The sequence below is a fragment of the Macrobrachium rosenbergii genome, chromosome 37 (genome assembly GCF_040412425.1).
Source record: "Macrobrachium rosenbergii isolate ZJJX-2024 chromosome 37, ASM4041242v1, whole genome shotgun sequence".
In the NCBI taxonomy this organism is placed as follows: domain Eukaryota; kingdom Metazoa; phylum Arthropoda; class Malacostraca; order Decapoda; family Palaemonidae; genus Macrobrachium; species Macrobrachium rosenbergii.
Genome location: NC_089777.1, coordinates 13,627,115 through 13,644,474, shown reverse-complemented (window position 1 = coordinate 13,644,474; position 17,360 = coordinate 13,627,115). Strand labels below are relative to the sequence as shown.

General features: G+C 38.5%; 1 protein-coding gene across 1 annotated transcript; it reads right to left on the bottom strand.

Moving 5' to 3' along the window:
* Nucleotides 1-258: 258 nt before the first annotated feature.
* LOC136825118 (proteoglycan 4-like) lies at nt 259-1,362 on the bottom strand. The gene has a single exon (XM_067081160.1). The coding sequence runs from the start codon at nt 1,360-1,362 to the stop codon at nt 259-261; it is 1,104 nt and encodes a 367-aa protein (XP_066937261.1).
* Between the last annotated feature and the right edge of the window lie 15,998 nt (nt 1,363-17,360).

Here is a 17,360-nt window from a genome sequence, read left to right as displayed (position 1 = left end):
CCCAACTTTCCTTGGAGAGTCTGACACTCCCTTCTTTCTCCTCTTTTGACCTTCCTTATGCACCTATTCCTGTGGTGTGTGACACTTCCTTCTTCCGTTTCTCTCAGTTTATCCTTAAAGGTCCACCTTTTGGTGGTCCCATTGCTTGCTTTTTCCTTCTGTTCAACTCTTCCTCATCCCCGTCTTCCTGTGGAGACGGAGGTTCGCTCGTTTTCATTCAGTTCTTCTTAGGCTTCTTGGCTCAATTCTTCTTAGACTTCATGGTTCAATTCTTTTTAGGCCTCTTGGTTCAGTTCTTCTTAGGCCTCTTGATTCAATTCTTCTTTTGCCTCTTGGTTCAATTCTCCTTAGGCTTCTTGGTTCAGTTCTTCTTAGGCTTCTTGGTTCAGTTTTTCTTAGGCCTCTTGGTTCAGTTTTTCTTAAGCCTCTTGGTTCAATTCTTCTTAGGCCTCTTGGTTCAATTCTTCTTTGGCCTCTTGGTTCAATTCTTCTTAGGCCTCTTGGTTCAATTCTTCTTTGGCCTCTTGGTTCAGTTCTTCTTAGGCCTCTTGGTTCAATTCTTCTTTGGCCTCTTGGTTCAGTTCTTCTTAGGCTTCTTGGTTCAATTCTTCTTAGGCCTCTTGGTTCAGTTCTTCTTTGGCTTCTTGGTTCAATTCTTCTTAGGCCTCTTGGTTCAGTTCTTCTTAGGCATCTTGGTTCAATTCTTCTTAGGCCTCTTGGTTCAGTTTTTCTTAGGCCTCTTGGTTCAGTTTTTCTTAGGCCTCTTGGTTCAGTTCTTCTTGGGCCTCTTGGTTCAGTTTTTCTTAGGCCTCTTGGTTCAATTCTTCTTAGGCCTCTTGGTTCAGTTCTTCTTGGGCCTCTTGGTTCAATTCTCCTTAGGCTTCTTGGTTCATTTCTTCTTAGGCTTCTTGGTTCAGTTCTTCTTAGGCCTCTTGGTTCAGTTCTTCTTAGGCCTCTTGGTTCAGTTCTTCTTAGGCCTCTTGGTTCAATTCTTCTTTGGCCTCTTGGTTCAGTTCTTCTTAGGCTTCTTGGTTCAATTCTTCTTAGGCCTTTTGGTTCAGTTCTTCTTAGGCTTCTTGGTTCAATTCTTCTTAGGCCTTTTGGTTCAGTTCTTCTTAGGCTTCTTGGTTCAATTCTCCTTAGGCTTCTTGGTTCAGTTCTTCTTAGGCTTCTTGGTTCAATTCTTCTTAGGCCTCTTGGTTCAGTTCTTCTTAGGTTTCTTGGTTCAATTCTTCTTAGGCCTCTTGGTTCAGTTCTTCTTAGACTTCTTTGTTCAATTCTTCTTAGGCTTCTTGGTACTCTGGAGGCCGATACTTGCTGCTGCTTTGTTTTGGCCTTCTTGTTGGCGTTCCTTATGCCCATCAAACTGTGGTTTCAGATAATGGCTTTTTTCTTCTCTTTCAGCCCTTGTTCATGCCCAAGTTCCTGTGTATTTAGTACCACAGCTCTCCAATGTGCCTCTTGTAGTGGTGGCAGATGCTTGATTATCCTTTCTCGTTCAGGTCTTCCTTGGGTCCAGCTTTCCTTAGTGTCAGGAACTGCTGCTTCATGGAACATTCCTTCTTTGTTGACTCGTGCTTCTGTCTGTGGTCTCCAGGTATCCTATGCTAGCCTATTCATTGAGATCTTCATTAGGCTCATCTTATCTTATCTCTGGACACTTCTTCATTGAGTCTTTTTGTTGTGTGTGTGTGTGTGTGTCTGATGGCTTTTTTTCATGCAGTCCTTCATGGTTTCTTTTCATTCAGACCTTCAGTGTGCCCATGCCCTGGCTTCTCATTCAGCCATTCACTGTCTCCCATGCCCTGGCTTCCCATTCAGCTCTTCACTGTGCCCCATACCATGGCTTCTCATTCAGTCCTTCACAGTGCCCCATGCCCTGTTAGTGCCAGAGACTTAGTAAATCTGTCTTGTGCAGCTCTTTAATATCTGTCATCTAGTACTGCCTGACACTAGCTTCTTCCTTCTTGGTAATTCTCTCTTGTTCAGCTCTTTTTAAGAGAGGTCCATCTTCCCATGGTGCCATATATTCACTTCTTAGTTCTTATTCAGCTGTACCTTATGCCCATCTTCTAGTGGTGTCAGATGCTCACTCCTTGGTCATCTCTACCATAAGCCCATTTCCCAGTGGTGTCAGATGCATCTCTACCATAAGCCCATCTCCCAGGGGTGTCAGATGCTCACTCCTTGGTCATCTCTACCATAAGCCCATCTTCCAGTGGTGTCAGATGCTCATTCCTTGGTCATCTTTACCATAAGCCCATCTCCCAGTGGTGTCAGATGCTCTTTCCTTGGTCATCTCTACCATAAGCCCATCTTCCAATGGTGTCAGATGCTCATTCCTTGGTCATCTCTACCATAAGCCCATCTTCCAGTGGTGTCAGATGCTCACTCCTTGGTCATCTCTACCATAAGCCCATCTCCCAGTGGTGTCAGATGCTCACTCCTTGGTCATCTCTACCATAAGCCCATCTTCCAATGGTGTCAGATGCTCATTCCTTGGTCATCTCTACCATAAGCCCATCTTCCAGTGGTGTCAGATGCTCACTCCTTGGTCATCTCTACCATAAGCCCATCTCCCAGTGGTGTCAGATGCTCACTCCTTGGTCATCTCTACCTTGAGCCCATCTTCCAATGGTGTCAGATGCTCATTCCTTGGTCATCTCTACCATAAGCCATCTCCCAGTGGTATCAGATGCTCTTTCCTTGGTCATCTCTACCTTGAGCCCATCTTCTAGTGGTGTCAGATGCTCACTCCTTGGTCATCTCTACCTTGAGCCCATCTTCCAGTGGTGTCAGATGCTTACTCCTTGGTCATCTCTACCTTGAGCCCATCTTCCAGTGGTGTCAGATGCTCTTTCTGTGGTCATCTCTACCTTAACCCCATCTTCCAGTGGTGTCAGATGCTCTTTCTGTGGTCATCTCTACCTTGAGCCCATCTTCCAGTGGTGTCAGATGCTTACTCCTTGGTCATCTCTACCTTAATCCCATCTTCCAGTGGTGTCAGATGCTCACTCCTTGGTCATCTCTACCTGGGGCCCATCTTCTAGTGGTGTCAGATGCTCACTCCTTGGTCATCTCTACCTTGAGCCCATCTTCCAGTGGTGCCAGATGCTCTTTCTGTGGTCATCTCTACCTTAAGCCCATCTTCCAGTGGTGTCAGATGCTTGCTTCTCTCTTTTCATTCAACTCTGCCATAGAGTAATTTGTTCCTTGTGTGTCGAATGCTCCCTCGCTCTTCTCAGTCAGCTCCTCCCATACATATTCACTTTTTACATCTTGTTCAGCTCTACGTTAAGGACATCTTTTGTTGATGTCGGATTTTCTCCCCATCCTTAGGGGTATCATTCTGTGGTTCCTTGCTTCTTTCTTCTAAATCTGCATTTCCCTTTTCCTGATCTGTCATTGTGGCTCAATGAGTGATTTTGTGACTGAAAAGCTTTAGGAAAAAATCCTCCAAAAACTGAAAGAAAATTGCAGATTGAATTCTTGTCGAGTTTTTCAGATGCTAGTGATCTGTTGCAAGCATTAATTGGTCACTGTGTGCTCCTGAAAACATCGCTTTAAAACTTTGATCTGAGAGGAGTCAGAAGTATTTCTTACAGAGGGAACCTATTCTCTTACTGGGTTCACACACTCTCATTGTAAATTTAATTTATGTAAACATGTGGTGGCTAGGTAATTTCTATCCGCTCAAAAAGATAGATAAAGTGAAACCCCAACCACTAGTTAAAAAGTTGTGGATGCTGGCCAGTAATTATGAACATAGATAAACTTTACTGGACTTTTCAGTTAGTAAAGTACTATAACACAGTTAAACTCGACTTTATTTTTTTATATTCAGACCAATAAGGGCTTGGTCACTGTCAGGGCAGAGGTCACCCATTGGCCCTGATAACACTGCGTGCCAAAAAGCATGAATCCAGTCTCTGAATCTTGAGTTCAGTCTTCCATGTCTTGGCCAGCATCAGTAGTGATTAAAAAAGCAGAGCAGGTTGAGATAAAGATTAAATGATCCCCAAGAAGGCATCATCTACAGCATCATCTGGTCTGGGTCGTACCCAAGTTCTTTTGGAGATCTTGAAGAAAGTTAATCGTATTCCCGACAGGTGGTTAAGCCGTTAAAACCACGAGTTGACAGGCTGAGTCGAGGGTTGAAGGAAGGGAGCAGCGTGGAAGGTGTGAGAGTAGATGGGAAAGCAGGAAGGGGGAAATAAAAGAAGAAAATTGCCGTAAAGGAAGGCCAAAACATCCTTGTGTTGTGTTTCCTTCATTAACCAGTTTTGATATTGCGAGCTCATTTTCTCGTTGTGAACCTTCTCTCACTTTAGGAATCTTTTCTCTCTTTGGCTAACAGTTCAAACTTTCTAACCGTATTTTCTCTCTACTAACTCAGTTCTTTCATTGTAAACGTATTGCGAAAAATGTTTGTTTACGTTTTTGGGTTTTGACACGATGTGAGACGTTCTCTCATTTTCGACGAGTTCCAAGATTTGTTCTGGTCAAGCTCCTAATTAAGGAGCCGTTTCTACGATTAGAATTGTGGGCGTAGAGTGACTTTTATCGGTGCCATTAAGATGTTGATCAGCTTTGTAGTTCACCTTATGAGGTCTGTTTGTTTAGTTACTAAAGTAGAATCCGCTGGTTGTGCTACCTTGAATAGCACCTTTTATCAGGGTACATCTGAAGCTGGTTAGGTATTGCAGAATTTGGATAGTAGCTTCTCTCTCTCTCTCTCTCTCTCTCTCTCTCTCTCTCTCTCTCTCTCTCTCTCTCTCTCTCTCTCTCTCTCTCAAACGCACGTGTGTGAATCAGGCAGAAAACTACCTGCATGATTTTCTAAGCAATTAATGTCTTCATATACATCAGTGCCTTCATTTGGTTGCCATAGTTTATGACAATAATCCAGTATAAGAAGCGAAAGTAGGTTAAAAAGAATGAATACACTCTGGACCATATTTTTTTCGTGCTTGCTCGTATATCTTTAAGACGATATAGATATCCAGGTTTTTTACTGCGTACCAGAGCAGTTGTAAAAAAAAAACTAATAAATAAATTAGAAGAAAAAATCTTTAAACCAGTTTTCCTCTCAAACCAAGTAGCTCTGTATAACATAGAGGTGCAATTTTTCGAAGCGGTTTGGAAAACTGGTCTCTCTTAAGAGTGAGTTATTGTAGGTTCGTTATATCCCAGCTTGTAGACTTTTTGTAACACTTTTTTTTTCTTTAAACAGATGTTTGGTGCTTTATGTACTGCTTTTTAAGGGGAGATAGTTTTCTTTTTTTCTTCGACTTTTTCTGTTGTTTTTAATTGTATATATACTCGTATTATTGACCATGATGCATATTTGATGTTTTTCAAGATCAACACACACAGACACACACTTATATGTATGTGTATGTATGTTGTGTGTATATACGTATATATATGTGTGTGTGTGTGTGTGTGTGTATTCGTTGAGAGAGAGAGAGAGAGAGAGATGGTGAACACACTGGTACATGATTTACATTGTACAAGGACCAATACCTGTTTTGGAAAATGCAACACGACATATTGTTTTATGTGACGGCCGTCCAAATTTGAATCAGAATTCATCTCGTACCTTGTCTTGGACCAAAAAGGATCTCGGGTGGGAGTCTTTTTCTTTGGCTGTCCTAATCTGAACCAAGAGCGATCTTGAAAAGGATTCTGTTTATGTTAACTTCTTAATTGCAAGCAGCGACATACTTCTCATGATTTGGTTTGAGTTCAGTCTCTCTAGATGCATGTTGCATTCTATTAAGCACTTTGTCAATCCTGTGGTGTTTGGCGATTCAAAATAGCATCCTCTGCATATTCTAAGTCTGTCTTCCGATCTGAATATGCTCTTCAATCTCCGACACATTTTCATTATAAAATCTGTTAGAAGGACAAACAGTGAAGGCGAAATGACATGCCATGTAGTATCCCGCTATATTGCAAATTCAGTTGGTAAGACTCCATCAGCATTAAGTCTGCATCTCTTTCTTTCATGGATTGTATCATCTGTACCATTTTAGGCAGTGATGATCAGACGGTGCCTGAACGCCTACGTACTTAGCAAGAAAAAAGAAAAAAAAATCTCTTGATTGGGCCCTCAAATGTTTCTGTGATTATTTCATGCATAACAGCCTCCGTGCACAGGACACCTGAACCGAACATGGATGAAATTTACCATTTCATAGTCCCGTGGGGGGTTAATGCCGTCAGTGCACCTCAATTGGGGCATTGTAGGCATTACTTTAGGTTCATTGCAGCGTCCCTTCATCCCCTAGCTGCAACCCCGATCATTCCTTTTACTGTACCTCAGTTTATATTTGCTTTCTTCCATCTTACTTTCCACCCTCCCTAACAATTGTTTCATGGTGCAGCTTCGGGGTTTTCCTCCTGTTACACCTTTCAAACCTTTCTACTATCAATTTTCCTTTCATCGCTGAATGACCTCATAGGTCCCAGCGTTTGGCCTTTAGCGAAATTCTTTATTCTATTCTATTCTATTCTATTCTATTCTATTCTGCAGTTTCATAGATCATTCCTTCCCCTTTGGTCAGCCTATCCGGAAAAATTTCGTCACTTTGAGTCCGGATGATAAAAAACAAGTTAAAAATTTGCTGAAGTTTCTTCGGCGCAATCGAGTTTTATGTACAACGTATAATGCTGTTTGAAACTCTCAGCCATGACCCATGAAACTCGCAGCCGTGGCCTCATGAAGTTTTCAGCTACGGTCCGATGGTGGCCTGTGTTGATGGCCCCAATAGCTGTACCAGACGCACGGTCATGACTAACTTTAACCATAAATAAAATAAAAACTTAGGAGGTTAGAGGGCTGCAATCCGGTATGTTTGATGATTGGAGGGTGGATGATCAACAAACCAATTTGCAGCCCTCTAGCCTTAGTAGTTTTTGAGATCTGAGGGCGGAGAGAAAAAGTGCGGACGGACAGACAAATAGCCATCTCAGTAGTTTTCTTTTACAGAAAACTAAAAAGTGGGGTCAATCCACATCATCCATCCTTCCGTAAGTAAAAGGGAATGGCATTAAGCTGTAGCTGAAAATCGCTCAATGAATTGCAATGTTAATAGTTCACCAAACCCGTTGCATTTTCCGAATAAAGTTGCATATGAGCGATCATACTGTGCACCGTAATTTGACAAACGAATTTTAGGTCAGTGAACAGAGAGATCTTGTAGATAAAATGACAGCTGGTTATCCAGATGATGATGATAATAATAATAATAATAATAATAATAATAATAATAATAATATATAATTATTATAATAATTATTATTATTATTATTATTATTATTATTATTATTATTATTATTATTATTATTATCATCATCTCTTTCTCCCTAGATCGAGAAAGGATTATGTTGTATATCAGGTCCACAATAATATTCAGTGGTGAATTATGATGGTTTTATAAAAACGTTACAAAGGCTTTCTAACCCTGTCCAGGGTTCGAAAGCTTTTGTAACTTTTTATAGATTCAACATAATTCTCCACTGAATTTTATCGTAGACCTGATATACAGCATTATTATTATTATTATTATTATTATTATTATTATTATTATTATTATTATTATTATTATTATTATTATTATTATTATTAACAGTAGTAATATTAAGTAAACTGAATCACTTTTCATAAATTTTGGTAGAATGCTAACGCAAGTGTTAGGGCAGTTTGTGGTCTTGTTCTAAATTCTGTTCCTATACGCAAAGTTATATCAACCATGCATGTATTTATCACACTTTGGAAGATGGTTACTCACTGTGTTCTACTGTCGATAGACATTGTTTATTAACTCTATCTTTTACAGCAAATATTTTGGAACTGTGTCTATGGTCACACTTTTTTAATCAGTTTGTCCGTTGAATGGTGATAGGTGTGTTTCATGATATGAACTTAGTCCCATCTTCTCAGTTTCATGATACGAAGTTAGCCCCATCTTTCCAGTTTCATGATACGAACTTAGTCCCATCTTTCCAGTTTCATGATACGAAGTTAGTCCCATCTTTCCAGTTGCATGATACGAAGTTAGCCCCATCTTTCCAGTTTCATGATACGAACTTAGTCCCATCTTTCCAGTTTCATGATACGAAGTTAGTCCCATCTTTCCAGTTTCATGATACGAACTTAGTCCCATCTTCCCAGTGTCATGATACGAACTTAGTCCCATCTTTCCAGTTTCATGATACGAACTTAGTCCCATCTTTCCAGTTTCATGATACGAACTTAGTCCCATCTTTCCAGTTTCATGATACGAAGTTAGTCCCATCTTTCCAGTTTCATGATACGAACTTAGTCCCATCTTCCCAGTTTCATGATACAAACTTAGTCCCATCTTCCCAGTTTCATGATGCGAACTTAGTCCCATCTTCCCAGTTTCATGATACGAACTTAGTCCCATCTTCCCAGTTTCATGATACGAACTTAGTCCCATCTTTCCAGTCATGATACGAACTTAGTCCCATCTTTCCAGTTTCATGATACGAACTTAGTCCCATCTTTTCAGTTTCATGATATAACTTAGTCCCATCTTCCCAGTTTCATGTAACTGAGTCCCATCTTCCCAGTTTCATGATACGAAGTTAGTCCCATCTTTCCAGTTTCATGATACGAACTTAGTCCCATCTTCCCAGTTTCATGATACGAACTTAGTCCCATCTCTCCAGTTTCATGATACGAACTTAGTCCCATCCCCCATCTCTCCAGTTTCATGATACGAACTCAGTCCCATCTTTCCAGTATCATGATACGAACTTAGTCCCATCTTCCCAGTTTCATGATACGAACTCAGTCCCATCTTTCCAGTTTCATGATACGAACTTAGTCCCATCTTCCCAGTTTCATGATGCGAACTTAGTCCCATCTTCCCAGTTTCATGATACGAACTTAGTCCCATCTTTCCAGTTTCATGATACGAACTTAGTCCCATCTTCCCAGTTTCATGATACGAACTTAGTCCCATCTTCCCAGTTTCATGATACGAACTTAGTCCCATCTTCCCAGTTTCATGATACGAACTTAGTCCCATCTTCCCAGTTTCATGATACGAACTTAGTCCCATCTTATCTTCCCAGTTTCGTGATACCCTTAAAATGATAAACTGCAGTATCTGCAAAATTTCCGAAATTGAGATATGCCACCTATTGGGCTCGTGAAACGCTAATACACAAGCTACTGCAGTTTCAGAATGATCCGCCAATGCTTTCCACGAGTATTTAGGGGGTCCCATTTGCAGTATCTGCAAAATCAGTAGTAAGGCAATGGAAAATGCAGTATCTACCATTTTTCTTAGTTTTGTATTTTTTCAGATACTGCAGTCTTCCATTTTAGGGCAGAGTAGCCAGGTGTCTCTTTAGCTTCCCGTGATGTGTACAGAAATTCTTGACGAAGCCTATTTCACCGCGGGGGCGGGTGTAAGGGAGGGGGACGATTTTGTATGTTTGGATTCCGTAGAATATGTGCTAAACTTATTCCTTTTTCTGTGCCGGTACTGGTGAAATTATTTCTCCAGTAATTTGATTGTTATATGTTCGTGTGAGTTAAGGCACTTTGCATCAACTGATTGATATGTTAATGTTTTTAATTTGTCTTTGCCCATCTTTTCTGTAGTGGGTATAGACTGTGTATATATGTATATATATATATATATATATATATATATATATATATATATATATATATATATATATATATATATATATATATATATATAAATATATATATATATTTACATACACACACACACACACACACACACACACAGAATTATGGATCTAATACTAGATGATTCCATACAAATTTTTCTTTATAGTGTTTTGTGACTCCATGTCTACACAGAAATTCATAAAAATTTGTCTGCAGAATTTTATGGGCTCACGTCTACACATATTTTTATGAACATTCCATTATACAGAATTTTATGGAGCTAAGTTTAAACAGATTTCTTATAAACAGTAGTCTGTCCAGAATTTTATGGATCAAAGTCGAAGCCTACGCAGAATTTTATAAACATTAACCTACGCAGTATTTTATAAACCAGATTTGTGTCAGATAGGCCTGTGTGGATTATTACAGTGGTATGCGACAAATATATTATCGTTGTCAGTCATCATAGTTGTTTTTTTTTACGTCATTTTGTTGTAATAAGTCAGTCGATCAATCAGTCGTAACCAAGAAAAGGGGTTTTGTTTGTTGTTACACAAGTACAACTTCCCTTGTCTTTCATCTATTTATTTGTTCATTTCTTTCATTTTCTAGTTTTTATTGTTGACCTTTTATATTTAGTATTTTCTGTCATGATATTTATGTCCCTTCATCTCTCTGCTCTTCCTTTCTTCACAAATGGGCACAGGTTCGTAGTAGTAGTAGTAGTAGCAGTAATAATAATAATAATAATAATAATAATAATAATAATAATAATAATAATAATAATAATAATACAAAAAGTTACTCATTTACATGCATCAGACGTGCTCGTATCGTAGAAGTAATAATAATAATAATAATAATAATAATAATAATAATAATAATAATATACGAAAAGTTATTCGTTTTCAAGAATCAAACTTACTCGTGTCGCATTGCTTTCCCGCAATGACAGCGTTTATGGTTAAACAGTGACCCCGAACACTCAGAATTGCATGACTGGTCATATTTTCCAAACGTTCTCTAGAATGAGATTTTTTCCTTGCAAATATTACACCAATATTTGGACTAGCCCAAGGTGTCAGTAATTTTCTCAATGCCATCCAATTGTGAGATTTTTAGTTTTCTGTAAAAGAAAATTATTGAGATGGCTTTGTCTGTCCGTTCGCACTTTTGTTAAAAACTACCGAGGCTAGAGGGCTGCAAATTGGTATGTTGATCATCCACACTCCAATCATCAAACATACCAAATTGCAGCTATCTAGCCTTGGTAGTTTTTATTTTATTTAAGGTTAAAGTTAGCCATAATCGTGCGTCTGGCAACGATATAGGACAGGCCACCACTTGACCGTGGCTGAAAGCTTCATGGGCCACGGGTCATATAGAACTATCTACTGTACAGAAAATTCGATTGCGCCGAAGAAACTTCGACGCATTTTTTAAACTTATATTTTCGTTTCATGTTTCTTTTGACCTCTCTTGAGGATGACAAAATAAAATCTGATTCGCTTTTATAAACTCCTGTTTCCAGCGACGTGATCGAGGCTTTTGTGGGACGAACTTTACTCAAGAATTATTTTTGATTTCGTATCTTTCTGGAAAGGAAAAATATTTTTCAGGGTTCGTAAAAATAAATTGTTGCAAGTTCAACCTTTACTGAAATACGAGTAAGATAACTAAAGGAATGAGTGTAAGATTGCAATAATGTTTTTTTTAATATTCTTATGTTTTTGGTGTCATTATTCCTATGTTCTTGGTGACATTTTTTTTTTTTTTTGTCATTTTGATGATATTCGCAGTCATGTTCTTGGTGACATTTTGATGTATTCTTTTATTCTTTTTGCCATTCTTAGGCAATATTTTTATGATCTTGGTGACATTCGCAGACATAATCATGTTTTTGGTGACATTCTTAGGCAGTATTATTATGTTCCTGGTGATCTCTTTGTATTCTTAAGTTCTTTGGTGACAGCATTTTTATAATTTTTGACATCTGTAGACAATATTCTTATGTTCTTGATGACATTCTAGAAAGTATTCATATGTGGTGACGTTCTTAAGTAATATTATTTGTAGACATATTCTTATGTTCTTATTTTCTTATGTTCTTGGTGACATTTGTAGACAATATTTATATGTTCTTGGTGACGTTCTTAAGCAATATTATTATGTCCATGGTGACGTTCGTAGACAATAATCTTATGTTCTTGGTGACGTTTGTAGACAATATTCTTATTTTCTTGGTGACATTTGTAGACAGTATTATTATTTTCTTGGTGACATTTGTAGACAATATTCTTATTTTCTTGGTGACATTCGTAGACAATATTCTTATGTTCTTGGTAACATTTGTACACAATATTCATGTTTTTGGTGACATTCTTAAGCAATATTATTGCGTCCTTGGTTACTTTTCTAGACTATATTATAACGTTCAGTGAGATTCTTATACAATGATATTATGTTTCTGGTGACATTCAAAGACAATAATATTATGTTCTTGGTGACATTCGTATACAATATTCTTATGCTATTGGTGACATTTCTAGACTGTGTTATAACGTTCAGTGACATTCGCAGACGATAATACCACCTCTGAAGGAAAATACCTTGCTTTGACATCAAGCGTAAGAAATCTCCCAAAGGAAACGAAAGCCACGCAAATACAGAGATCACTTCACTCATCCTTTGAGGTCATTGCTCCGAGTAGGACCTCGATCAGGACATTGTTGAGGAGCGTGACGTCACAGCTGCGTATAGAGAGAGAGAGAGAGAGAGAGAGAGAGAGAGAGGTGCCAGCTTTCTTGACTGGCACCCTTGAGGCCGCTGTAAGCTGCTGCTGCTGCTGCTGTGCAGCGAGGTGCTTCCTGTGTGTGTTTTTTTTTGTTTTTTGTTTTTTTGTTTTTCTGAAATGAAACGGGTGTGAATGAATAGGACTTCATTTTTCGGGTGTTAGGTTTTGCTGGTTTTTTGCTGTTGAACAACTGTATGTATGTATGTATGTATGCATATATGTGTATATATCTATGTATATATATTCACATAATATATATATATATATATATATATATATATATATATATATATATATATATATATATATATATATATATATATATATATATATATATATATATATATATATATTTATATAGGCAATTGTTATATATTAATACAATATATATAAATATCTAGCGGAGATATTTAATCAGGAAAAGTTACAAGATAAGACTAATATTGTATTGTTGGTCCTAGAATGCATGTAATATGTTAAGTTTTTATCAGGTCCTGTTAGTAAATTTTATATAGTGCAATTGTTCTGTGCATTATATATATATACTAACAGAATATCATTAAATGTGTGTGTGGATGTGTGTGTGTGTGGAGTTATTTAATCAGGAAAAGTTACAAAATTTTTTTTTGGATAGAACTTACGGTCCCCAATTGTCATTGTTGATTTGCCGGTCCTAGAAATGTCACCATAATGCAAATAACAGTCTTTTCCTGATTAAATATCTCGAGAAGTTAAGAGGGCATTGTGGCTAAATACCATCCAGTTTTAATGAGTGTCCTATATATATTAGTAAATTTTATATATATACAGAGTATATATATATATATATATATATATATATATATATATATATATATATATATATATATATATATATATATATATATATATATATATATATATTATTTTGACTCACATCAGGATCAAACCCAGGTCTTTCAATTGAAAGGCGAGCGCGCTGCCCACGAGGCCATACAAGTCATACAAGAAATTGAAACCTGAGTGCCACTTCACACAAGGAATTACCTGGGCAAGCTAACTGCTTGCATAGCAGCATGTTTATGTGTATGTGTTTTAAGAATTCAAGATTTCTTGTGAACACCTAATAACTTCAATTTAATGATTTTGACTTCTGTTAATGGGATAACATTTTCTCCGGTGTCTTGACTGATAAGACTTGTTTTGGGAAACTCTTTTTTATTTTTTCGTCATTATCTGTCTCACGTGTCTCGTCAAGTTGACATTTGTAAATACCAGGTTGCGTAGCACAGTCCTGCTGATGTCTATGCTTCTTCCGAGTGATGTCATTGATTTCATTGTACGGATGAGGAGACCTGATGTCATTATTAGCGGACGAGACTTCATAGGTTCTGTAAACTTTCGTTTTTTCCGGATTTATGGTAATTGTTAGTTCGTTGTGGCTTTTCTCCAAGCATTATTATTTTCCTCCCAAAGTCCTTATCCTGAAAAAAGATGTCTAGTATTCAGAGAGTGTATGTAATTCCTAAATACTTTGAAGACTAATTTTAAGAAAGAGGTAAAAATATATATATATATATATATATATATATAAATATGTATATATATATATATATATATATATATATATATATATTATATATATATATATGTATATATATATATATATATATATATATATTCTATATATTATATATGAAGTCCATACATGGTGTATATATATATATATATAGATATATAGGAAATATATGTTATACAAATTTCTAGCAGCCCAGTTTCAGGATTGTTTAAACAGCCGAAACTACAGTTTAGCTTTTCCTCGAGATTTTGAGCCTGGTATATATTGATAAGAGTGTGAGAGTTGAAACGTTTGTTGTTCTTTTGTTGAAAAAATTGCAGGACAGTTATTTCGAGATGCTTTTTTTTTTTTTTGTTTAAACAGCGGTGGAAAAACAAACCACCATTTTCCTCGAGAATTTTGAGCCTAACAATATATTGATAAGAGTACTACCACCACCAGAGTTGCCGGTCTTTTGTTGAAAGAATTGCAGGACAGTTATTATACCACCAGAAACTTTTATTTTTTAACTGAAATGAAGCGGCGGGAAAACAAAAACACCGTTAGCCTTAGAACTACTACTACTAACAATACTACTGCCACTTATACTACTACTACTACTACTACTACTACTACTACTACTACTACTACTCACAGCTTATACTACTACCACCGCCACCACCACCACCGCTACTACTACCATCACAGCTTATACTACTACACCGCCACCACCACCACCACCACCGCTACTACTACTACTACTACTACTACCACTGCTTATACTGCTACCACCACCACCACTACTCCTCCTCCTCCTCCTCCTCCTCCTCCTCCTCCTCCTCCTCCCTCCTCCTCTGAGGATGACACCGGCAAGAGAAAGGAAGTGAAAGTAAAGTAAACGCTAGAATTGGAGGCCGTGAGGGATTCGGTATTCCAAAAGAAAGACTATGACAGGACTCGGGGGAATCAAAAGGAAGAAAGAGAGATAAATTTTGATATTCGCTACAGCAGGTATCCTCGACTTTTTCGGGGAGGGGGCCGGGGTGTTGAACCCCCAGAGGGTGATACACTCTATCGCTATTCGTATGATGTGTTGCTTATTTCGCTCTTGTTTATTTATTTATTTATTTAATTTTTTTGGGGGTTATTGTTGATTCCTTAGGATGATTTAAAAAGTTTCTACGGTAGAGATTCCTTATTTAAGGATGATTTAAATGCCCTTAAGAACTAACTAAGGCCTATATAAGTTTTCACGGTTCAAATAATACAGTCGATTGTATTGTGGGATATTCTTTGGTGTATTGTTAAGAAAGGCGAATAATTCACAGCAAAGAATATAAGTTTTTATGGTTGAAATAATACAGTCGATTGTATTGTGAGATATTCTTTGTTGTATTGTTAAGAATAGCGAATAATTCACAGCAAAGAATAGAGTATCAGCGCCAAAAAACTGACTCTTGGTTCTCTAGGAGCAAAATGAACTAGTAAAAAATGCGCCGAAATTTCTTCGGCGCAATCGAACTTTCTCTGCAGAGTACAATACTGTATGAAACTCGCAGCCACGGCCCGTAAAACTCTCAGCCGCGGCCCATGAAACTTTCATCTACGGCCCGGTGGTGGCCTGTGTTGGCACCTATAACGGTGCCAGGCGCACGATCATGGCTAACTTTAACCAGAAGTAAAATAAAAACTACTGGGGCTAGAGGGCTGCAATTTGGTATGTTTGATGATTGGAGGGTGGATGATCAACATACGAATTGACAGCCCTGTAGCCTCAGTAGTTTTCAAGATCTGAGGGCGGACAGAAAAATTGCGGACGGACAAACAAATAGCCACCTCAATCGTTTCCTTTTACAGAAAACTAACAATGAAAGAACGAGGAAGCTCCTTCAGAGTCGAGATGATTTACTCAGTCGGGCGATGATGCAATTAGCTCTGGGCATTGCTGAGGAGATGATTATCCCCGTATAAATCACGCGGATGAGGATGGGTGGAGGGGAGGGGAAGGGGAGGGGAGGTTAGTCGTAATCCATCCTGACCTCCGGAGGCTCGAAGACAAACAGGCGAGAAGAAACCGAGAAAGGAAGCTCATTTAGATCTGTTTGTGGAAGTATCCTTTGTTGACCGAGATGGGACGAAGGGAAGGCTCTCCCCTTCGGGTATCGAGTTGCAGGGCAACTTAAAAGTGATCCCTGGTTTCATTCCGAGTGCTTAATAGAGCACAAGGACTTTGTTCCTTGACGGGAAGGGTTCGATGACGAAAGCGTTGTGTGTGTGTGTGTGTGTGGGTGTTTGTGCGCGCGCATTATATTCTACGGAGAGTTTCTTGTGAGTTTCTTAGGAATGTTCCGAGGATTATCTCGTTTGCGCGGATATACATTTTAACGGAGAGGCAGATTCACATTATAACATCACGTCACCGACACGTCACGTCAAGTCAAAGTACGTGAGTATTTCTTACACGTAATCAAATGGACTTGTTCACACCATCACGTTACGTCACCATCAAGCACACGGCATCCACCGCCACATCACGACACGCTTTCTTGGAAAGAATATTTTGACGTGACTTGACGGTGCCTATAATGCAAGTTTCGTAACGCTAAATCTGCGAGTCGCTGAGGTTGGCCACGAATTGAACGGGATTGTGATGGGTAGTGTGAATACAGGGCACGGCTGATGGGACGGTGACGTGACGTGACGTGACGTGTCGGTGACATGATGGTGTAAAGTGAATCAGCCTTTATTGAACGCACGTCTCTCTCTCTCTCTCTCTCTCTCTCTCTCTCTCTCTCTCTCTCTCTCTCTCTCTCTCTCTCTCACTTATTTTCAAGTCTATATCATTTTGTAAGTCGCATGGCACTGGAGTGAGCACCATTCACAATTCATATTTTTATAATTTGTGCCCTTAACGTTTATGCTTTATATAATTTTTGGGCTCACAGTAACACGATTTTGTTATTGTTCCTTCATTGCGTGTTTGCTTGCGTTTTATAAAGCCGCTGGGTTTACAGGGTACACCTTGGCCAGTTTTCTATTCTGTAAAATTCCGGTTTTATATACGCTTGAGTCGCACAGGCCATTTTGAAAACAGGGTCTCTCGCCCTTAAAAACTTCAGTCAGCTGTACCCTTTCGTAACAGAGCACACACACACACACACACACACACACACACACACACACACACACACACACACACACACACACACACACACACACACGCTAAATTCCTGCTGTAACGGTATCGGTTCATAATATTAAAGAACAGATGTATTATCTATTTGCTAAGTACAGTATATGCACTCCTGTATCATAGTTTACGAAGGGTAAGAGCTGTTTTCTAAAGCTTT

What these genes read in the sequence shown, in the direction of transcription:
- LOC136825118 (XM_067081160.1), bottom strand. Translation starts at nt 1,362, where the DNA reads ATGGGCATAAGGAACGCCAACAAGAAGGCCAAAACAAAGCAGCAGCAA.